This window comes from Pleurodeles waltl, chromosome 4_2 (assembly GCF_031143425.1).
Source record: "Pleurodeles waltl isolate 20211129_DDA chromosome 4_2, aPleWal1.hap1.20221129, whole genome shotgun sequence".
Taxonomy (NCBI): domain Eukaryota; kingdom Metazoa; phylum Chordata; class Amphibia; order Caudata; family Salamandridae; genus Pleurodeles; species Pleurodeles waltl.
Window position 1 is genome coordinate 875,934,762 of NC_090443.1, and position 24,042 is coordinate 875,958,803.

At 43.7% G+C, this 24,042-nt stretch overlaps 1 protein-coding gene across 1 annotated transcript in view; it reads left to right on the top strand.

Annotated features, from left to right (window-relative positions):
- Positions 1-24,042, top strand: part of SLC1A7 (solute carrier family 1 member 7) — a 605,311-nt gene that overhangs the window by 151,886 nt on the left and 429,383 nt on the right. The window contains exon 2 of the mRNA XM_069232652.1: positions 5,757-5,836. Coding sequence (XP_069088753.1) covers positions 5,757-5,836 — 80 coding nt within the window. The remainder of the gene's footprint in view (positions 1-5,756; positions 5,837-24,042) is intronic.

A 24,042-nucleotide genomic window follows, 5' to 3' on the forward strand; every position in this document is an offset into this window, starting at 1 on the left:
TTCCTGCTCCTTTCAGATCAGCAGCTGCCACTTCTACAATGTATGAGAGCAGCCCCAATGTTAGCCTATGAAGGGAGCAGGCCTCACAGTAGTGTAAAAACGAATTTAGGAGCTTTACACTACCAGGACATATAACCTTACAAGTACATGTCCTGCCTTTTACCCACACAGCACCCTGCTCTAGGGGTTACCTAGGGCACACATTAGGGGTGACTTATGTATAGAAAAAGGGGAGTTCTAGGCTTGGCAAGTACCTTTAAATGCCAAGTCGAAGTGGCAGTGAAACTGCACACACAGGCCTTGCAATGGCAGGCCTGAGACAAGGTTAAGGGGCTACTGAGGTGGGTGGCACAACCAGTGCTGCAGGCCCACTAGTAGCATTTAATCTACCTGCCCTAGGCACATGTAGTGCACTCTACCAGGGACTTACAAGTAAATTAAATAGTCAATCATGGATAAACCAATCAGTAGTACAATTTACACAGAGAGCATATGCACTTTAGCACTGGTTAGCAGTGGTAAAGTGCCCAGAGGTCAAAAGCCAACAACAACAGGTCAGAAAAAATAGGAGGAAGGAGGCAAAAAGTTTGGGGATGTCCCTGTCAAAAAGCCAGGTCCAACAACATATATTACGTTTTTTTTTTAAAAGTCCCACGTTCATCAACTCTGCTCCCTTTCTCCTAGAATCTCCTACTGTCTCTCGTCCAACAACACCTGTGTCTCTATGTCTTTGGCTACATCTCAAATTCCACTGAACAATCCCTTATCTCTATTTTTCGCTTCTCTTGCTCCTCTTGCCATTTGTCTCTTGCTCTACCTGTCATTTACCTGCCATCTATTTTGTCAATGTCCTTGTCTCTCCCTTTCTCTCCTCGGCTGTTGAAAAAACAATAATAACCTAATGTAGCCCAATGTGTCACTTCACTGGACTAAGACAATTTTCAGTTTGGATCAACAGCTCCCCTCATTTTTGTCAAATATATTAAAACTGTGGGCCAAAAATGGATTAAACTGTGAATAATGATTTACATCGTTTCTGCAGTCTTTTAAGACAGTTAGGGAAACCAGCCTTCAATTCTTATTTGAAAAGTATATTATTTGAGAAATACATCAATGAACATGCAAAAAACGGATTTCTCGCGCAGATCCAGGGTCCGTATTCACATGCATGAAAAAGTCCAGCAGCGAGAGGCAGGATAGTCTATCCAATGAGAAATAGACTTCTCGCCTGGCTTTGCAAGCTGAGACTGGACGGGATCACATCTGCTTTCGCAAACCTTCCAGACACCTCCGCTTATTCGGACTCCTACTTGCACAAATCCCATGCATTACGGAAAACCAGATGTGGCGGTCGAGGCTTCTCTTAAATAGCTCCTAAAGTGTGGAACGCCCAACTGCTACAACCCTCCTCCTCACTCCTTGAATTCCTCAAGAAGCTGAAGACCTGCCTTTCGGGTAGTCCCACTAAGCCCTAGGTGTGCCTAGACTCACACCTGCTCAGCGTCAGGATACCCTCCCAGATGACAGTGCACTCTACAAATCAACATAACACAACATAAACATTATGACACAACATAAAATAACACAATAACATAACATAATTTAATAACACAACACAATAACATAACACAGTAACATAACAAAACACAATACAATAAGGTAACATAACACAACAAATAACATAGCACAACACAATACCAGAACAAAACAAGACACAATAACATAATATAACATAACACATCACAATAACATAACATAACACAACACAATAATATGACATAACACATCACAATAACATAACATAACACAACACAATAATATAACATAACACAACGCAAAACCATAACATAACAACACAATAACATGACATAACAAAACACAATACCATAACATAAAGCAACATAATAACACAACATAACAATACACATAACAGCACAATAACATAACACAAAACAATACAAAACAAAACAGAACACAATAACATAACATAATAGGCTACACATAACAGCACAATAACATCACATAACACAACACAATAACAAAATATTAACACAATAACATGACATAGCACAACACAATAACATATTATAGCACAATAACGTAAAATAACACAGCACACCATAACACAATACAATAACCTAACATAACACAATAACATACCACAAAAACATAACACAACACAAGAACATAATATAACACAATAACATAACTCAACACATAACAGAACTCAACACAATAACATAACACAACACAATAACATTACACAACACAATAACAACACAACACAATATCATAACACAATGATATAATACAACACAATAACATAACATAACACAATGAAGTGACATAGCTCAGGTTCATCATCTCTCAAGAAACATGAAGCATGCCTGAGAGGCCTTCTGAGGGCTATAGTCCTTAAAAGGCTGGCCCTCACCAACAGGAATAGGCTTGTGGACAACGACCCCATAAAGCTCGGTCATACTATTGTGTAGATCGAGCTGGCCAACTGTTGACAAGCTCCAGTTAGTTTGCTGTCTGGTGCTTTGTGAGACCATCACCCCCTACTCAAGCTTTTGAGTGGGGGGTTCACTTTGTCACTGGTCTATCAACAGTTTAAGAGGATCAAGCTCATGGTCACCAAGTGCAGCTTTCTCACTGTCTTCTGATGAGTGATGAGATTTGGGACTTGTGATGTATGGCTTTGTGGAACAGTATCAGTACTTGAATTGGCACATCTAATATCTCTAATATCAGGCCAGTGAAGAGGCTTTAGACATGGGGTCTAGCTCCACATGAAGCTTTTTCTTCCATTGGTAGTGGAAAAAATAATAATTTCACAAACGATACACACACGCATCAAAAACAATCAAACCGAGAAGACACGTAGGTCACCATACAATAAAAGCTGTAAATCAGAATACAGCAACAGTCAGAGCAAAACAAAATACTAGGTGCATCTGATTATCAAGCCATTGCAGAGTAAAAAGAAAGGGAATTTTACCAATAAAAGGTCATGACCAGGCCTAGACAGCCCGAAACTTACTAAGCATCCACCTCAGCCATTCCCAGATTCTGCTTAACCTAGCCCGTTGCTCCTCATTGTCAATTAAGGCGATTTCAAGAAAACCCGAGTTCAAGAATTCATGCCACGGGAGCATAGGGTTTGAGGCCATCTTGAGAAGACAGTGTCGGGCAAATACTAATCTTACCAGGGACATTGCAAAAAATAAATCCCCTGCAAGTCAGATGGAACCGCTGAACAATGCACTAATATGAGTAACTTAGGATCCCACATCACATGAGCCAGAAAGAACCGTTTCAGCTTTCCTATAACTGAATCCCAATAAGATTTAACAAATGGGCAGAGACAAAGATATGCAGTGCCTCCGCCTGCTCGGCCATACACCGAAAACTTTTTGCATCTTGTCTAACTTTCATAGTAAAAAGATGATAGGCTGTAAGATAATGATTGTTTCTAAACTGAAAGTGATGAGCTTTAATTCTTGAAACATTCAACACTCAATGCACCAGTAGATTAGTGTGCTTAATATCCTCTGAAGTCATCCCACACTAAGTTGCCGGCTCACTTACCTGCCCTAGATTGACATAGGTGGGCCCTCTACCCACCTCAGCCAAATAAACCATTTTATAGGCAATACTAATGGTTCCCTTAAGGGGGGGGGGCTTTATCAGGAATTCCAGAAAACTTTTCGAGGCACAACAGACATCTTTCACATTTATCTTACTTAAGATATGCCTGACCTGAACGTACTGGAAAAATACGGCATGAAGGAGGGAGCACCACTGCCACAAAATCTTAAAACAGTTGCCCTAATGTAAAAAGATTAGAGCCTTCCCAACATTCCAAGTAGCTCTCATGCACTTACTCAGGCAAGTTAGGATTACAGCCCAAATATGTGTAGTTATTGTACAAAGTGATATTCTGAACTATCTTTTTTAAATAAGGCCAGATGGAGTGAAACACTCACAAGGTCTTAAATCTAGTCCTTTTAAAATAGATGTTTATAATACGGACCTGAGGGGGGATATGATCACCCCCAAGGTAGATACTCAGGGAATTAGCACCCCAGGAACTCACGGCTCTCTGCCAAGCAACGTAGCTAATCTACACATATATATGGTTAGGTAGAAACCCGAAGTTCAGGCACGGAGAAACACCCACTTTACAGAGGCAGTTGAAGAAGCTGTATCTTGGATCTAGGTTTCTGGTAAATCCAATTAAATATATTCCAATATGCAGCAATCTTGTGAAAAAAAGCTTTGGGGAGAAATAGAGGTATGCGTCTAAAATGATAAAGATGCTAGCTAAAATGATCATTTTAATAAAATTGCACCTCCCAATTATCCCCAGATGTAACCTGTTCCACTATTAAAGGTTCCTGTCATCCTCAAAAAGATTTCCCCATAATTAAACTTAATTATTTCTTCCATTTTTAATGCTAGCTGAACCCCGACGTATGTTGCTAACCTTGCCCAATGCCTGCCTAATCCCAAACCAAAGGAATTACTCAGAAGCTGAGTCTTTTTGAAGTTACGTTTATGCCCAGACACATCCCCCAACAGACTCGCAATTGGATCTCACTGAAAAGGTGGTATCTGGGGAGGAGGTCAAAATAGCCACATCGTCCACATAGGCTAGGACCTTAAACTCAAGCTGATGCATACATAGTGGGCCAAAACCTTCAGCCACTGTTACGGCTTGAATATGAGGCTCAATGTATAATGCAAATAACTGAGGTGATAGAGGGCACCCTGGTAATCGTGATAGGGTCTGAGAGAGTACGGGAACAACAAACCTTGACCGTTAAACTCTTGTACAATTGTTGTATTTGGTTGATAAACCTGGGACCAAAGCAACTGGCACGCATTACTGCCCAGAGAAACACCCACGAGACACAGTCGAATGCCTTTTCTGCATCCAACATTATCATTCCGACCGTGCCCCCATCTCTGAACCCAACCTTTAAAGCAGTAATAGCCGCATTGACATGAACAGTGGTGTCTCTACCTGGTATTGTGGTAGGGGATCACTGATATGGCACAGACGGAATAACTGCTGAAACTATCTTTGATATAATCTGAGGATTGAGAAGATGGCTTCAACAGGGGAGAGCTGTTGTCTGTGAGACAAATAAAAAGATTGATGTTATGGCAAGAACATGGAATCTAGCTGCTGAGGCACTTAAGTCCTGGCTGTCTCACGTGTACATTAAATAACACTGATGAGCTGAATCTTAACAGAGCACAAAAGCACCTTGCAATGCCTGCCCATATCTTTTGTGCTGGTAGAACTCAAAGCAGAAAAGGATAGATTAGACAATCAGGTGACAGACTGCAAAGGGATGGAGAAGGATCTCGTGGTCGCAGGGTGGAATGCATGATTGATCAAAGAGGAACAGTAACAATCCTCTGTTTGGATCCTTCAAACAGAGAAGGCCTTTGATAACGGTGGCAATGGCTTTGTAAGTACCAGGCTGGAAAGAGTTGAGTATAAGGATGATATAAAGAAGAGTTGGATGTTACAGTTGGAGGTACCAGTAAGCACCAGGATTTTTTCAGGATATGTGTTAGTGTTTTCACAGAGTCTTTGATTGCGCAAGCAGGTGGCATGTGTTCATGGTTCATGTGTATTATGGAAGCAGTATGCAATGTTGATTAATGATTATGTGTTTGAAAGTTCACCACACTTGGCAGCAGCTTCCCTAAACCAATGCCTCCATTTATGTTTTTTTTAGGAAATTAATTACTTCCAGTTTCCTGGAGAGCTCCTGATGCGGATGCTGAAAATGTTAATTTTGCCCTTGGTTGTTTCCAGGTAAGAGGATTTGGGGAGAGTATTTTCAGATGTTAGTGTTTACATTACAAAGACACAGGGGATCATTACGAGTGTGGTGGTCTATAGACTGACACACTTGCAGTGGCAGTCTGGACTGCCGCCAATGTGGCAGTCCGACCGCCACATTACACCCCTGGTGGTTGGACCGCCAGCTCTGCCAGGGTCTTGGATCCTGGTGGTCTGGTGGTGGCAGAGGTCCTAATCCACCAGAGCAGGCCTGCAAGGAACTGTGCCCTGGGGAATGTGATCATGTTCTCTTACAGCAGTTTCGTGGCAGTAGCACCACCATGAAAAGGCTGGGGAAGAACAGCTGCAGTGGGCCAGAGGGGGGCCCTGCACTGTCCATGCACTTGGGATGGGCAGTGCAGGTGCCCTCCTGGCCACCCTGCATTCAACAGCATTGCCGCCGATTACAAGCCAGAGACAATGCTGTGGCTGTATTAACTTTCCGCCCAGTGACCTAGCAGGAAAGCCATATTAGCTCCCCACTATGTCCTGAGCAAACGCATCCACCTACACTAATCATTTGCATTTGCTAATTTATTGTTTGTGAATTGCTTATTTTTATAATACAGTTGAGTTTTGGAAGATCTTGGAAGCCGCTCAGTTTGAGTGAAATGTGAAACTGTTTCATTACAATTATCACTATTGTTCTGAGTTTTAGTTTAGTCTGGGTTGTATTTAGAACTGAGCAGTGGTGAAGGTGTAACAGAGTGATGCAGTAATTATGTTACCAAATTTAGAATCGCTTGTATTTCTCCTGATTTCGGTTTTTAAAGACATGTTGAGGAACACAGGCTATAAATGTGCTTACTGCAAGCTTTCAATATTTAAGTGTCATGTAGCCATGTCATTGCTGCCTGTGTCCATACAGGTAAGCCCCAGTAGTTAATACCTTTTAATATATGCTACAAACATGTCTGCTGCAGCCATTTCCCTTGCTGGTGGTACTGACTGTCAGGTCTGTGTTCATCCACTAACAGCTGTACGGTAATAGGCCTCACAAAAGTAATCCTTACGTATGGTTCATTAGTGGTACTGGTTCCTCTAATGTGGTATTACCATATTTTGTCATTGTGGTAAAAGCACATGAGCCTTCCTGCAAAAATCAGGGTCAGGGTCCTATGATGTCAGTTCCTGTGATGTCATTTAGGTCAGAGGGTTATGTGATGTCACTTCCGCTAATCCTGGCATTTTGGTGAATCCATGATGCAAACAAGCTGGAAGAAATTTTTAATGTTGTTATGGACTTTGCTTTTTTATGTTCCAAAAGCAACCATTTACTTTGGGGTTTTGTTTTTGGGGAACAAATGCCCACTAGCATGCCATGGTATGGAAGAGCAACTGTTATTGTTTTTTTTTTTGCAAAGCTGCTCCAGCTGTGTAGGCAGGATCATTTTCTTCCAAAAACTCTAGTAACCAGGTTGGACTATCAATATGGGTTAGGCCAGCCACCACTGGGTCAAGTGAGGTGGTGCCAGTGAGGTTCTGCAATTCTGGAAAAGCAGCTTTGCATCTGTATTGGTTGTGTGCTGTTTTTTATCTTCATTTTTTACATATCTTCCTATTATTAAACAAAGACGATCAAAAATACATCTATTGACTTTCGTTTTCAATTAATAATTTATGCATATGTATGTTTGTTTTGCCTATTAACGTGTTTGCTTTACAGCAAGACAGACAGGCGGAAGGTTACTCATTGCTACCTCTTAATAGCATTTTCTTTTTCAGAAAAGTAGAAATTTTTTAATTATGTGGTGAATTATACATATTCTACTCTTCTCAGGGTATTATATCTGGAAAGCACTGGACAGCCACGTTTGTTCAATGGTCAAATATCTTTATCTCCCGCTGTCCTTTCTAAACGTTTTTCTTAATCCTTCTCAGCTAACGATTTTATTTATTAAATATAGTGCAGGTTATACTGAGGGTTATGCTAATCCCTATTCAAGGGAAAAGGGAATTTATGTGACACTAGTCTCTAAATTAGGCCTGAGAAGAGTACGAACTGTGCAAAGTGGCCAAAAAACAGTGGTGAACTACGCGGCGTTCCATGAAGTGGCGAAGTGTGTTAGGTTGCATCATTCATGCTGATTTTTACTGCCGGATGTTTGTCCTGCACTGCAAAATCAGTGCGAACTGTACCACATGCAGCACAAGAAGGTGCTGCTTCTTTTCTGCCACTCGGTAGATTTTCTACTCAAACGCCAGCTTCCTCAAAGCGAACGGAAGGTTTCTCAACTTGAGCGATAGTGACCATTCGCGACCACCCGCATTGAGAAATCTCAAGGAGGTGGTATGGAGTAAAAGTTTCCTCACTCACAAACTTAATGCTGGCGAGCATGAGCGAGAAATAAACTCTGCTCCGCTGGGTTTTTTGGAACTCTAAGTGGAGCGCAGAGTGAGAAAAACTCTGCAAACTCCGTGAGCGCAGTTCACCTCCCACCCCTACTCTAAATGAGCCCTCTTGTTTTCAATAAACGTAAGACATAAAACATTGATGGGCACTCTTACAAAAGCAAAATATGAAAACATTGAGGTTCTCTCTGTTTTCCATAAAGCCATATGACTCTTCATTTGAATGTGTCTCTATTTATTTTATGCGCGTTTTATATGCCCATAAACTGGGCTCAAACTGCAGATGTGCTGTTTCTTTTCTGCAATTTATTTTCGTTAACCAAACGGTATGTACTTTTCAAAGCACTGTATTTTGTGCCTTCAAACACCTATGGGTGCGAGAGATTGTAAATATATTATTCACACGTAAAACAGCCTAAAACTGAAATACATGTTGTTTTTTTACAATGTCATAATATTTCTTCATAATTTTGGGAGTCTGGGATTCCTGCAAATAGCCAGAGAAATGTTAAAGAGGTAGAATAAGTACTTAATGTATATCCCGAAGCACAATTTAATTCAGAATTCCACAACCGCCATGGTTTCACAATACGGATCAAAGTTCCCTAAAGTTTACTCTTTTTCTTAGAAATAAACATATTACAAGTAAAGCATGATTTGGAAAACGTGACTGTCATGGGTTCACTCTGGCCAGAGCTCGTTTGTCAGTGCATTTGGATGGTTGCAGGCAGTGCTTAATTTGTAAATAAAAAGGTGGCAGTGCCCAAAGCCCTCCTCTTAAACACGCAGCTGCTGCAATTAAATATGCGAGCACGGAATACTGAGGCGGCGTAATCCTGAAGTCATCGCGGGCCTCTTCAATCCATTTAAAGCCACTCGCTGCCCCTTCAGCTCACTCTAGCAGCTTTCTACTTTCTCCCTTTGTGACGCTTTTCCCTTCCTCCGTCTTTCCCATATGTGTCTTTTGCTCACAGCAAATGCTTGAGGCAGAAGAATAAGCCCCGGCCCTCAAAAATAAGAGCCGGTGCGAAGCACCGTAAACAACAAGCGCAAATTAAGCACTGGGAGCAGGGACATCGCGATCAGTGTTTAATCTGTAAATAAAAACATGCCGGTGCCCAAAGCCTTCCTCTTAAACATGCGGCTGCTGCAATTAAATGTGGGAACACGGAATACTGAGGCACCGTAATCCTGAAGCCATCTCGGCCCCCTTTAATCTATTTAAAGCCACTCCCTGTCCCTTCAGCTCACTCGTTCAGCTTTCTGCTTTCTCCCATTGTGACGTTTTTTTGCTTTTCCTCTTCCTCCGTCTTTCCATATGTGTCTTTTGCTTGCAGCAAATGCTTGAGGCAGAAGAATAAGTGCCGGCCCTCAAAAATATGTGCCGGTGCTCCGGACCGGAAGCAACAAACACAAATTAAGCACTGACCGTGATTTGCCTTATTGTGGGGTTATGGTCTATTGCATTGATGTCCATGTTATTTTACCTTATCAGATAGTTATGAAGCACCCTGATGCTGAAGCTTTCTGGAGTTGCATAGCATGAAACGGGTTACTGCAATGTAAAGAAAATTACAATTATTGGGTAAAAAGCCATTTTTTCAGCTGCTTCCTAAAGGTGGTAATCGAAGTTTTGGAGTTAAGATGAAAGGGACCAGTGTTTCAGAGTTTGACAACAGCAGCAGAGAAAGTTCTGTCTGGAGGACAGAGTTCCTGTGAAGGAGGGATATTCAGGAGTTATTGCTTTGAGTATCTCAAAGAGTGAGTTGGAGCATGCCAACTGAAGTTAGTTGCTGGGAAGGAGGTGAAGAGGGGTAGATTGGTTTATGAATGATCTCTAAAGATATTGTAAGAAATTGGCGTATTAGTTGAGAGGGGTGGAAACCCTTCGCAAACAATAAATACAATCCTTGTCAGGATGAGCCACAAAAAGTGTTGGAGTGTGTCTTTTAAAATTAATATTAATTATGTAATCTTGCAAATACATTGTGTGATGAAGCTGCATAGAAAATGTGTTAACATAGAAAAAAATTTGCCCACTGGGAGTGGCTACCAATGTATACGAAAACTAATGAAAAGCTTATTAATTCAGAATTATTGTGCAATAATGTTTTGAATTTGTATTAGTATATCATAATTAGAGTTATATGTTAAGAGTTTTGCTTTATTAAATAAAGGGCCTTAGCTTAGCGAGGGTTTGGGCCTAGCTGCCTGGCCTCATATTGAATTGTATTTTTCTAACGTTTAAATGCGCTGTTTTCCTGAAGGACACGAAGCTGTATTTTTCCAGGGGCTATATGCGTGTAGCTGTAGTAAATTCTTTCTCATGAGAACCGGCTAGCTCAAGGCGACATTCTTGCTGGATGCAACAGTGTAATTTGCAACAGGTGCAAGGTTAACCGTGCTAGGAGAAGACAATGAAGACACTGACTGGAGCGCAAAAGTGTAACATTTTCTACATGACATTCCAACCGTTGAAGATGTCAATAACATGGACCAATCCGCGACATGGGAACTGTAAACGGGGGAAAATTCTAGTAAGGTGCTTACCAAATTATTGGACAGAGATAACGATGCACCAAATTTTATCCAGTGAGGAATTAGGGAACAATTAGACGGTTTTGATTTAACGGTGTAACCCAAGGGAAACCTATACCACTTTTCATTCTTCCACTTTGACAGGGACATTTGCCTTTTTCCTTTGCCATAAGACTTATGTCATTTGCCATTTTTCCAGACACTTCAAACCCATACTTTAGAGTTAAATTGTCCTGCCACTTCAAACCATCCTCTACCCCATTCTTGTCTGATATTAACTTCTCCTCTATCTGAGGGAAGTAATTCATTTTCTGAACTATGCTATCTTGAGATTTTACCCCGTCCTATCTCTGCTGATGGTGAATCGACTGATGTCCTGAGGACGAAGACTGACGCTGTTTGCTGATCTGTTGGATTGGTAACTATCCTATGCAAAATTTGTGATTGTCTGTTTGCCTTTTCTTTCTAGGTACCAACTGCTATTTTGATAGAGGCCTTAGTTTAGATGTTTTACAAATATGTGCTTACTAAGCTGTTTTACATGAGGCCCAACATGCTAATGCTAATTCGTGGTTAGTTAAGGCATTCACAATTATCCTATGCAAATAGACAAATGACTGAGTTCTTGCTTTGTTGAATCAATGTACTAATGAGACTCTGCTAAGTTGCTTCATATTAATGATGTGCCTAAATATTGAATGAATATAACTGATGTATTGGTCAAAGTTGTGTTTGATTACTAATTAGGATTGTTTGGTGTGGTTTATTGTTAATAAGATTAACAGACATGATGTTAGATTGTAACCAATAGGGAACTAAATATCTTAACTTTTGACTAAACTGGTGTGGTTATTCATGAACCAAGGAGTTATGGTTAGTTCAATGATTAAGTGTTATTAAATGTTTATTGATCAGCAATTGTTATCATTGATTGTTTATTGATTCATTGATTGGTGATGCCAAGAAAATATTTAGTGCTGGGAAGTCCCCAGATGTGGTCAAAAGGTTTGTCGACCTAAAAGAGTCTCATTGTAATTGTACTTATTAAGGCTCTGACACGCTAACAAAAGTCACCAATTTTACCTGTGCTTAACCCTCTGGTAGTATGGCACAAAATCAATCCGGCGTACGCTATATGCAATGTTTAAAGTATTTACATAGAACATAAACAGTAACACAATACAAGAAAAAAAATCCCACTCCAATTTAGCAAAATAGAAAACATTTTAATAAATAAAATGACACCAAAATGAATTAAATCCAATCAGTAGCATCAGAATTATAAATTTTTGAAGTTTATACTGAAAAATAGCACCAAAAAGAAGGCACCAACCGTGGGATTCTGGCTGCCCAAGACTGACAGAACATCACAAGTTAAGGCAGATGGCTCTGGAGCATGGGTCAGATACAGACATCAGATTTGACCCGGTCAAGAGTTATATCTAGACTTAGAAGAAATTTTGAAATTTTCCTGAAGAAGGTAGAGCCCTCAGCAGGACCAGGCAGCAGGCTATAGTCAAGATTTGCTTTCGCACCCACTGGTGACACAAGTAAACTCAGTTCAATGCACCAGTGCTAAATGTGAAAGACAGGTTATTGTTGCCCCGCAGAACCCTATCTATTACATTGTTGTAATGGAGTTAGGTAAGGCTTTACGTCAGAGGTAATTGATGATGGGGAGCTACTGGATGAAGTCTCAGTAAAGCAGCTGATGATGGAAGGAAAAGCTTAGAGTGGAAAAGCTGGATATTCAGGTCGAGGAGGTAGTTGTCACTGAAGGGGTGATGGTTGTCATCAAGTCCGATGAAGATTTCTACCTACAGACTTAAAAGTTTTTCTGGAGCTCAGATTCCTCCAGCAGGACGAGACTGCAGGCTGTAGCTGAAGAAGGCACTACAAGTCCAGATGCAATAGTCAAGCGGTCCAGCTGAAGAGGACGTGCTGCTGTGGAGAAGAAAGTATCTCAGTCCCGCCAGGAATGCACCTTCCTCATTGTGGCTTGCAGGTAGGTCCTGGTCACCTGTCAGTTCTTAGAGCAGTCTTTGCTGAAACATTTTCTAAGTACCAGGTTTTGGTAGGAGAAGGCCGCTTTAGCAAAGCACCAAGGGCCTAGGACCTGGGGGGAGGGTACCACTTGAAGGCTATAACTCACTCTAGCCGGGATCAGCAGCTGCAGGCAGATAGGTTGTAGGGTGTATGGATCTCATTGTTTCCCTGTAGCTCACACTTGACGCCAGCCACCTAGCACCTTGGAGTCACTCTGTTGGTCCTAGGATTCATGAAGCAGATACAGTCTTCTTTCCTCAGGCAGCAGGACAGTCCTTTCAGCTGCTGAGCAACAGTGCAGTCTTTCTTATGAGTCTTCCATGGGCCCAGCCCTGATCTGGTTTGGGGTATGAGAGTGCCACCTTTCATCCCTAGTGCCAGCCTGTAGGATGAGGATGTCCCCTTTGTCTTTTTTTAGTCCTTCATAACTCTGGCTCTAAACTGTCTGGGGTGACAAAAGCAAGTGGAGGCCTGGTGTCAGGTTCCTTTGTGTGTGCAGGAGACTAAGCTCTTTGAAGTGCAAGTGGAGCCCATCAATCACTCCCAGCCCATCCGGTCCAAACCTAGTTGCTTTTGTCTCACTATCTAGCAGCAATACCCAACCCACTACAGCAGAGTCATGGGCTCAGGCTATTAACAGAAAGGCACAGTGGATTTGGGCACAAAAATCCCAACTTTCTAAAAGTGGCATGTTTACAATTTGTAGCTTAAAATCCAACTTTACAATTAAAGAGGATTTAAAATTACAATTCAAAAAATACCAAGACGTATTTTTCTACCTTCTCCCAATCCAAAGGTAGCACTTATTAAATGTAATAAGGCAACCCAATGTACATCTGTGGGAGAGGTAGGCCCTACAATAGTGGTAAATAACCTTAGGAGTTTTTCACTACCAGGACATGTAAAACCTAAACCCATAACATCTACGTTTTGAATAAAATGCACCCGGTCCTAGAAGCTTTTAGGTTCTACCGTAGGGATGGCATATATATATTAAAAAGGAAGGTTTAGGCCTGGCAACATTTTAATTTTGCTTGGTGGAAATGGCAGTTTAAATCTGCACTACAGGCTGCAGTGGCAGGCCTGAGACTTATTTTAAAGGGCTTCTTTAGTTGATGGCACAAGGAGGGCTGCTCGCCCAATATAGCATTTATTTACAGACACTGTAATACTTATTACTAGGTACTTAAAAGTAAACTAAATGTGGCAATTAGGTGTATGCCAAGTTTAATAGGTTTTATTAGCTTTTAATGTACAGGCCTTGCAGTACTATTTATTAGGTACTTATACGTAAATTAAATGTGACAATTAGGTGTATGCCAAGTTTAACCGATTAACATGTTTATGGAGCGAGCACAAGTACTTTAGCACTAGTTATCAGACTTAAAGCAATCAAAAACAAATTCAGGAGTGAAGGCAAAACGTTCAGAAGGGATCATGCATAGAGAGCCAGGTCCAACAGATATGAACAGAATACGTTTTTGAACTAGGAGGCAGTGCAGAAGGTGGAGTGAAGGAGAGATATGCTTCCAGTTTTGCAACCTATTGCCAACCCTGCAGCTGCATTTTGAATAAGTTAGAGAGGTTTGAGAGTTTTCACAGAGGCTAGCTGGTAAACACAACTACTGTAGTCAATCCTGGACTAAGGGCCCGATTTATATGTTGGCGGTATGTATACTCTGTCCAAACTGCGACAGAGTATACATAGCACCAATATGAAGGTTTGCCCGCCTGATTTAAATGCAGGTGGACCTTCAGTTTCACCTCAGCAGAGACTACTCTATCTTCGTCATGATCAAACCTCTCCAATGGCCCTGGCGAGTATGGGTAATCAGAGAAATGGTTACATGTCTGTCCACTCAGTTTGAATGGCAGACATGTAGTCATTTTTTACTGTTTCTTACAGCCAGGTGAAACCTAGCAGTAAGGATCAGTAAAATCATTATATTGCTCCCTCGCCACTGGATTTTCTTCTTGAAAAGAAACTCGGTTTCCGCCTGCTGGCCCGGCGGGGTTGTCGAAATGGCCACCGCGGCAATGCGGCCGCACAGCGGTTACAACATGGCGGGCGGCATGTTGTAATGAGGGCCTATGTCTGGGGCCAGGGCAGGAAAGGCATGGTCTTGTGCACTACAAAGACTTTCCTTTGAAGTTTGACTACTTCAAAGGCAGAAATGAGTATAAGTATTGAGCCTCTGAGACCACAACTTTAGAATCCTTCTGGACTGGAGACATTCTGCCAGGAAGAAGAGCTAGATTCTGTTGCCTGTTACTTTGCTTCGCTGGCCTGTTGCTTGCTGCTTCTGTCCTAGGAGTGAAAGGACTGAACTTTGTCTTCTACATCCTGCTTCTAAAGATTCTATAAGGGCTTGGACTGATCTTGCCTCCTGTTAGAAATCTCAGGGACATAAAGAACTTCATCTGCCAGCACTTGGCCTCTCTTGCTGAGAGTCCTGTCTTGTCAAGTAGTGCCAAATCCAGTTCCTAGGCCCTTGGGAGTGAGTTCTGGTGAAACCAAGAAAAAACCAAGAACATCGACTCCAGAGCGACTTTGGAATCAGTGCTGCTGCCTCGCCACTGCCTGTACTGGAGCCGTGGTCCCCGCTGAGTGCAACGACTGTGACCGAAGCTGCAGCAGCGCCTCCAAAGTCCCGCCACCGCGTGAGTCCTGAGTGCCATGTCACTGACGTCCGTGACATCTGACTGACTCCACTTCAGCATCTGTGGCCCCGTGGTGTGAGCACGACACCCCAAAGTTGACGCCTCACATCTTGACCTGCTGGATTCATCAACCCTGCTGGATGGTAAGAAGCTGACACCTCGTCATCAATACCGTCGAGGCTGCAACACCTCCCCTGCAACTGTAAGAAACAGATGCCTCACCTCCCTGGCCTCGCAGTAAGGAACTGATGCCTCACCTCCCCATAATAGCATAGGAATTCAACGCTGCACCGGCTCCAGCAACACCTCAACTCCCCGACTCCATGCAACATCTTTGTTTCCTCATCGTTTTCAAAGGTACTGTACCTGGGGTACGTGCGACTCCACGACTGGCCCACACTCCCTCATGAGTGGTGTTGGACTGTTGGGAACAACTCCATCAATGACATTGTGATAGCCCCAGTTTGAGCTATTGTGTTCCTAAGCACTTTACTGAGATTTAGGCCTTCATTATGTACTTGGCGGTCGAGACCGCCATGCCGGCGGCAGCGGGAATTTCCGCCAACGGCATGGCGGTCTCGACAGCCACATAATGTACACAGTGGGGACCACCACAAATGGCCTTCCACCACCGCCAGGCTACAGCAGCCTGACGATGGCAGAATTCTTCATCCGACAGGGCCTCTGGATAAAGAACCCTTGTTCCGCCAGCCATTAGGCTGGCGGAAATGGTGCTCTGGGGCGCCCTTGGGGGCCCCTGCACTGCCCATGCACCTGGCATGGGCAGTGCAGGGCCCCCTGTGCAGAGCCCCTTCGCACAGGTCACTGCCTGATTTATGGGCAATGATCTGCGCAACAGGTGCTGCTGCACCCGCCGCACAGCGGCATTGACGACGGCTCCATGTGAAGCCGTCGGAAATGTCCCGGCCCAGCATTCCGCCGGCCCAGCGGAATGTTAATTATTCGGCCAGCTGAGTCTCAAGGGGGCTGGCGGTCTGTGTCTGTGATTTAGTGGTGAGCGATGACATAGAGCAGTGGTTCAGGGGTTATGAGGTGTCACTGAGTATGCACAGGGTCCCTGAGAGAGATTGGGGGGCAGGCCTGTGGAAGTATTTCTCAGTGGAGGGGAGGGACACCTTGTTGGCCGTAGAAGTAGAGGATCAGATGAGGTACCCTGCCATTAAGGATGCCATGACAGGAGGTGCGGTCTCACTCCAGAGAGTTACATGGTAAAGTTTAGGGAGAGTACTAAACTTGGGTCTCAAACTTGGGTGGAGTATTTGTATTTATTCTGCATAGCACTGGAGAATTGGGTGAAGGGCAGTGGGGTAACAGATTCCCAGGGGCTGTACAATTTGAATGCATGGGAGCACTTGTCTAGACATTGTTTCTCAGAGCTGCGCCAGCACTTGATTGACAGCAAGCTTACTGACCCCAGGAAACTTGCCAAGGCGGAGAATCACTGGCTCAGCACCAGGGTCCAAAAGAAGTTAAAGGTGGGAGACTCAGCCAAGGGGGGCAGGGTCCCCAGCAAAAGAAGAAGGAGGGGGGACAAGGATGAAAGTAAGGAGTTTTCAAAAGGGCCCCAACCCAGTTCCCAGGGTAAGGATTTCTAACCTGCTGTTGACAAGAAAAGTTGGTTTCTTTCAGGAAAGCCTGCAGGAAAGGGACCCCTGGAGTGTTTTGCCTATGACCAAGAAGGGCATTTCAGGGGCAGTTCCAATTGTCCCCAGCAGGCTCAGCTTCAGTGGGCAGTCACAGGGGGTGGCCAGTGTAACGCCTGGGGAGGAGTTGGCCCCAGTTAGTGGTAAGGAGCCAGCTGAGTTAACCCTAGTCTCCCTGGGTGAGGGTGAGGCGGTCCAGAGGACCCTCATTTCTGACAATAATAAACAGTACAGGCAGTGGGTGACCATTAATAGGAGGTGGGTGGAGTCTCTGAGAGACACAGGAGCCATTATGACAACTGTCCACTGTCATCTGGTGTCTCAGGAGCAGGTAATCCCTAATAGTGTCAACCAGGTTGAACAGTAAGCACCAATGCTTGGTAGCTCAGGTTCCCTCTGAATGGGGGGGGGGTCTCAGATTCCTTGAGGGTAGCCATGAGTTCATCTATGCCAGCTGACTGTCTGCTAGGGAACGACCTGGAGCATACCGCCTGGAAGGAGGTGGAGGTCAGGTCATACTTGAAGATGTTAGGATTGTCAGAGTTGGTGTGCATGACCACACGGTCCATGGCTACTAGAGAGGGTGATCAGAAGGACCTGGAACCTGAAACAGTGGCCCTGGTGCCTGCCAGGAAGATGAAGGGCATGGGCATGCGAAACCCACTCCAGAGATTCCCATTGTCTGGGAGGAGGCTGAACCCGAGGGGGACACCCTGGAACCTACAGGGGAAGAAATGGCCTAACTGGAGGACATGCCTGAGCTGACATATTGGCAGCAGGAAGGAGGCCCCACCAGGGAGGAGTTCTGCGCAGCGCAGAAAGTGTGTCCCATTCTTGAGGGACTTCGGAAGCTGGCCAAAGCCCAGGCAGCTGGTGACTCCTCTGGATCTCAACTGACATACTTGGAGAATGATCTCCTGTATAGCGAGTCTAAGTTTGCTGAGCCTGAGGCAGCCCATGTGCTGTTGGTATCCCAATGTTTCAGAGCCTTCCTACTGGGTCTGGCTCATGATGTGCCCCTGACAGGTCACTTGGGGCAGGACAAGATCTTGGACAGGCTTGTCACCCACTTGAATTGGTCCCAAATAGGGAAGACTCTCATCTGTTTTGCAGGACCTGCCAGGCAAGTGGAAAATCTGGGTTGAGGTGCAAGGCTCCTCTTCAACCATTTCCTGTCATGAGCACCCCTTTTAAGTGGTAGGCATTGATATTGTGGTGCCTCTAGATCCCAAGATCCAAAATTGTAAGGAACCAACACCTCACCAATGAAGCCGCATCCCCTCCCCTGAAATTGCAAGGAACCGACGGGTTCTGTATTCGGAAAGCGTGACAGGGTCAACAAATGGTTTCTTTAACAGAGACGTGAACGTGGCTGAGTCGATGGAGGTGTTGAAGATAGGTGTCAGTGCTTCACTGATTGGTAGGATTCCTTTGATAAAGGTGTGGTGGGGGGCAAGTGTCAGATGGGGCTCCCGTGTGGATTGTCCTCATGGTAGCAGTGATTTCAAGAGTGGTGAAGATGAGTCACGATGTCAGTGTTTGTTCTTTGACTGTGATGAGAAGTTGAGTTGTGACAGGGTATGGTTGAGGGTCACGTTGCGGTGACCGGCATGGACTAGTGGCATGCTTCCCTTGACAAATGTGTGACTGTAGGGAGATGCTCCCAGCCACGCTCCAGTTTCAGGGAAATTCTCAGTGAAACTTGAATTACAAGAGTGTGGTTACACATGATTGGCAATTTCTTCTTGGATATTGGTATGCTTTTCCCCCACATTGTGAATAGTTGTTAAGGGGTGTTGTAGAAGTGGGATCTCAGGTCCTGAGGAAGGCCAAATGGCCCATTGAGGTGATTAGTAAATGGCTGAAACATGTCAACAAGAGAGCAGACAGGAAGGATAAAGGGATAAAGGGACACTAATACTTCTGTGTCATCACCAAAAGTGATTTTTTATCTTATTCAGGGAGTTCAATAATAAATTGGAGGATGACTTCCATGAGGTAGTTTATTTTTTTTCGTTCTGCAGAGTAAATTCTCATGTCTATGTGCGTATTGTTTAACCGAATCCCTTATGTTCCATCCTTGACGTTGGTCTGCGCAGGGATGTTGAGGCAGGCCCAATGATGAAACATGCCAGTGCTAGTGGGTGAGGGCACTGTTTAGGAACTATGCATTTTTCCATTGTGGTTCCCCTGACTCGATAAGAGTAGCATTATTCCTCAGTTTCCTTTTGTGTGTTTAGATACTGATAGAGAGGGTGGAAAAAGTACCTCTCTCCCCTTTCTTTTGTGTTGTGGAAATCGTTGATGATGGCAAAGATTTAATTGCTGCTGTTGGATGGTGGGAATCCCAGTGATGTCCCCTCCTGTGCAGATGGGTGACGAGAAATTAAACCCTCTTGCTTAGCTTCTTCTTCCAAAGATGATTTTAGTGGAAGATCAGCGATGTCACTTCCACTGAATGATGCCGATATTTATAATGTTTTAGCAGGTTTGGAATGGGAGTCCAGTGACTGAGGCCATTCTATGGCTTTCCAGAAAGGTAAAGATGCATCAGTCAACAAAACTTCAATATTCACTGGACATCCACCTGACAACAGTTTCCACACACGATGTGAGGTGGGAGTCGGTAGTCACACACTGGAAAAAGTCAAATGGAACAGGAGAAATTTTAACCCTTTTACTGCTGAGCTGTTTCCACATCCTCTTTGCTTAAAACTTTCAAAAAGAATCAGCATTAGGTTGTTCACACACAAGCACTTCTTTGGTCTGTTTGTGCATCAATGCTAACTATGCATTTTTTGGCATATTCACAGTTATGTATTGGAGAAAATCCACAAACCCTGCATCAATATCTCACTCTAACCTGAAGATATAATGGAAAATGTGTCAGTATTAAAATTCTTTTATCAAGTTTGCGCAATAGTTTTTTACATTTCTCAAAGGGACAAACGTAAATCCTGGAAGTCTAACCAAGCAAATGTTGTTCTCCATATCTGGAGTCCAGCAGTACCAAATATGTGTGGGTTTTCCTATGGAATGTACTCTGCACCAACAAATATATAAAACACCAGAGATAAAATAAATTGTGTCACTGTTCATCTGATGACATATATAAAACTCAGGTGTATAGGGGAAATGTTAAAACTATGGTCCTCATTATGTCTTTGGCGGTAAAAAACACCTACTGCTGTGGCAGCGGCCACCAAAAGACCGTCGCCGCAGCTACCATCTGTTCGCCAAATTATGACCACAGCCGGATTTCCGCCTCAAGAAGGGCGGAAATCCGGCTGTTGCCATACTGGCTGATGGTGGTAAGGTGGCGCTGCTACCACCACCAGCGCCACACCAGTAGACCGCCGCCAGCCGTATTTTGAAAAATAATACAGCCTGGTGGTGTTCTGCTGGCGGGCACTGCTGGCGGAAGCAGCGCCCCATCCCGTCCTCTGCCGGAAGATCCCCTGGATGCAGGTAAGTCAGGTTTCTGACGGGGGTGAGGGGTGTTGTGTGAGGGGTGTTGTGTGTGTGTGTGTGGGGGTGTGTGTGGATGTATCTATGTGTGTGTGTGCGTGAATGCGAGTGTGTGTGTAGTGTTGCTTGCGTGTGTGTATGCATGTGTGTGAGAGCGTGTATGAATGGAAATGTAAATTCGTGTCTGCGTGTCAGTGTGAATGTGTGTACGGATGTGTGCGTGAATGAATGGATGCATACGTGTATGTATGAGTGTATGTGTGTATGTCTGTGTGAATAAGTGTGTGTCTGCGTGTGTGTGTGTGTGTATGAGGGGTTGGAAGGGAGGGTGAGTGTAGATGAAGGGGCGGTGGGGGGCATCTGGGGAGTGTTGAGGGAGGGGCCTCCTATCAGTGACAGGGAAGGAATTCCCTGTCCCTGAAATGGCCTACTGCCATGGTTTTCGTGGCGTTACGCACGCCACGGAAACCATGGTGGTGGGCAGGGTCATGATACCGCTGGTGGCACAATAGCAGCCGCCAGGCTGGAGATTCTTATCTCCAGCCCGGCGGCTGCTACCGCCATGGTGGTCGGAGTGGTACAAAGCCAACCCACTAATGTCATAATGTAGCGGTAAGTACCTCCAATCTGTTGGTGGTACTACCGCCACATTATTTCCGACCGCTGGGGTCATAATGACCCCCTATATATTTTCTAATTCTGTATGACCTCACTTACCCTGCCGACTTGGCCAGTAAATCAATCTGAACATTATTTTTTTTCCAAGACATGGTAGTCCCTCAAGTTTTTTCATGCAGGTACATATCCCTTACAAGACTTGACCCCCAGCTTTGTTCTTCTGGTGCTCCGGAGCATAGAGGTCTATATGGGTTCAAGGCGCCCACAAGCGATAAACTGGGTGCAGTACAATTAGAAATTTAGAAAGCAGCCACAAGCAAAATCTCAGTATATGGTAGCTGTCACATGGTAAGAGAAATCACCCACCCCTAAGACTTATGCAAATGTACCACAAATGTATAATTTTATGATCTACACATTCTAAGATGTCTATCGCTGGGTTTCAGCCCCTGCTCACCCAGACTGGCTGCCTAGGAGATTGCCCTAATATGATTTTTTTTTGTTTTTGTGCATATTTTTTCCCAAAACATCATATTTTCATCCAGTCTCCCTTGCATTGGAATGTATACTTGCCAAGGCTTGAACCCCATCTTTGTTCCTCTAGGTCACTTGAGCATGGAAGTAGCAGACGTTTATGAGTTTTATATTAAATCAGGGCTCCCACAGGCAATAAAATGTGTGTAGTGAAGTTTGGAACTTTGGAAAGCTGCTGCAAGCCAAGTCCCGGTTTCGTGTACCTATCTCTTGGCCACATATATCACCACTGTATGAAAAAATACCACAATCATATATTTTTAACATCTAAAACAGCATAATGTTTCTATTACTGTGTGCCAGAACATATTCACCCTGATTGGCTGTCCAGGATATCTTTCTGAACATGAAGTTTATACGATTTTTAGTCTTTTTTTCCAAAACAAGATATTTCCTCTGTGCTCCTTCGTGCAAGAACAAATCCATGCCAAAACTTGACCCTTAGCTTTGATCGTCTTGGTTGCCTGGGAATAGGAGCACCTGACATGTATGGATTTTCTGTGGGTTCAGGATGCCCACAAGCAATAAACTGGATCCAGTGCATTTTGGGAATTTGTGGAAAAAGCTGCAAACAGAATGCTGGTTTAGGGTACCTGTCTTTTAGTTGTGGGTTTTATCTCTTGACTTTATGGAAACATGCCACATCCATTTCTTTTTAATATCTACATATTATAAAAGTTCTATCACTGGTTGCATCCTAACCTCTCCCTTATTGGCTGGCATGGACAGCTCATCAAACAAGATATTTGTGAGATTTTTACATTTTTCCCCAAAAACATGGTAGTTTTCTTCAGTCTTTCTCACACATGCACCCATTACTCCCAAAGCAAAACCTAAGTGTTTGTTCCCCTACATCTTCTGAGGGTGGATTATCAAACCTGGTTGGTTTTCTATGGCAGAGCAGAGATCCAAACACTAGACGCCAGGGAATGATTATAATTTGGTAGATTTCATGGGCGATGTCTGCAATATTTTGGTACAGGTTCTGCTGGCACCCGGGGCAGCCTACCAATCTCAGACATTCCTGAAAACTAGAGACACTGAGGAATCCATGATGCTGTGTCTTACATGAATCCCAACCCATTTGTTTCGTCAAGAATCCCTGCAAATGTCAAAGTACTGGTAACAGCAAATCACAATTTCTTCTAATTTTAGTGCTAGAAAACCCCATAACTTCAGGCAAATTGCTAAAGTCCTACATACAATTTTCCCACACTTCTGCTGAAAATGGTATCTCACTGGTGTGAGTAGGCCTATTGCATGGGACAGTGGTAAGCAGGAATTGTCATCATATCAAGACCATAAAGGCACAATATTGACTTCAAAGCATTACATTTTTAGCCTGTTCATAACAGTTGTAATAGGACCACACACACGTGAGGTACTGGTTTTATTGTTAGAGGTGTGGGAAAACTTTGTGGTAGGAGTTTTGCTGTTTCCCATGTATTCTTGAACCTTTGCTCACGGACATATGAGGAAATCCTTTTCTTAGCCAACGTTTGTCCTGTGTACAAAATTCTTGGTAAGAAAAAGTGGTGCCATCCTTCCCCATCCATACCACCCAGGCCTTCTCCAGTTGCCTAATGTTAAAAAAGGTCTGGGGTTTGTAGGTTTCCCTAACTGCTATATGCCCTATGTTAAGATGTGTATTTCTGTCCCTCAGCAAAGAACTGGGCACTGTTTGGATTTTACCTTAGGCTAAGTAAAACTTCAAACAGTGGCTGGCCTCCTTGCTGTCTCTCAGATGTGTGTATATCTGAGCCATAGGAAGGAGCCGGATGCAGTTTGGATCTTTTTGTGAGGCTAAGAAAAAAATCCATATATCATGTGATCTCCTTTCTGGCATGTAGACATGCTGTGGAACCAGGTGCTTTTTGAATTTTTTCAGATGCTAAGAAAAATTCAAACAGCATCCCGGCTCCTCAGTGGTGCATGGATGTATGTATCTGAGCACCAGTCAAGATCCAGACAATTCTGATATCTGTCATTTCTTTCCAGCTAGGAGCGAGGTGCTGTTTAGAACTGTATTATTTATAAGGGTAAAAAAGCCAAATGGCATCTGGGCTTCTTGCTGATATGTAGAGGTGTGTGAACAGCTTCCATGCACTTCACTGGGGTGCAGATCTGTGTGCTGACACCCCAGAAAGAAGCAGGGCTGTGTGTATTTTTTCTCAGGCTAAAGAAAATCTAAATAGCATCTTTCTCCTTGCTGGGGTTTAGACACAAAGCTCCTTCATCTCCCAATGCTTCTCTTTGACAGAGAAGCACTGGGAGTGGAAGGAGCTGTCTTGAACCGAA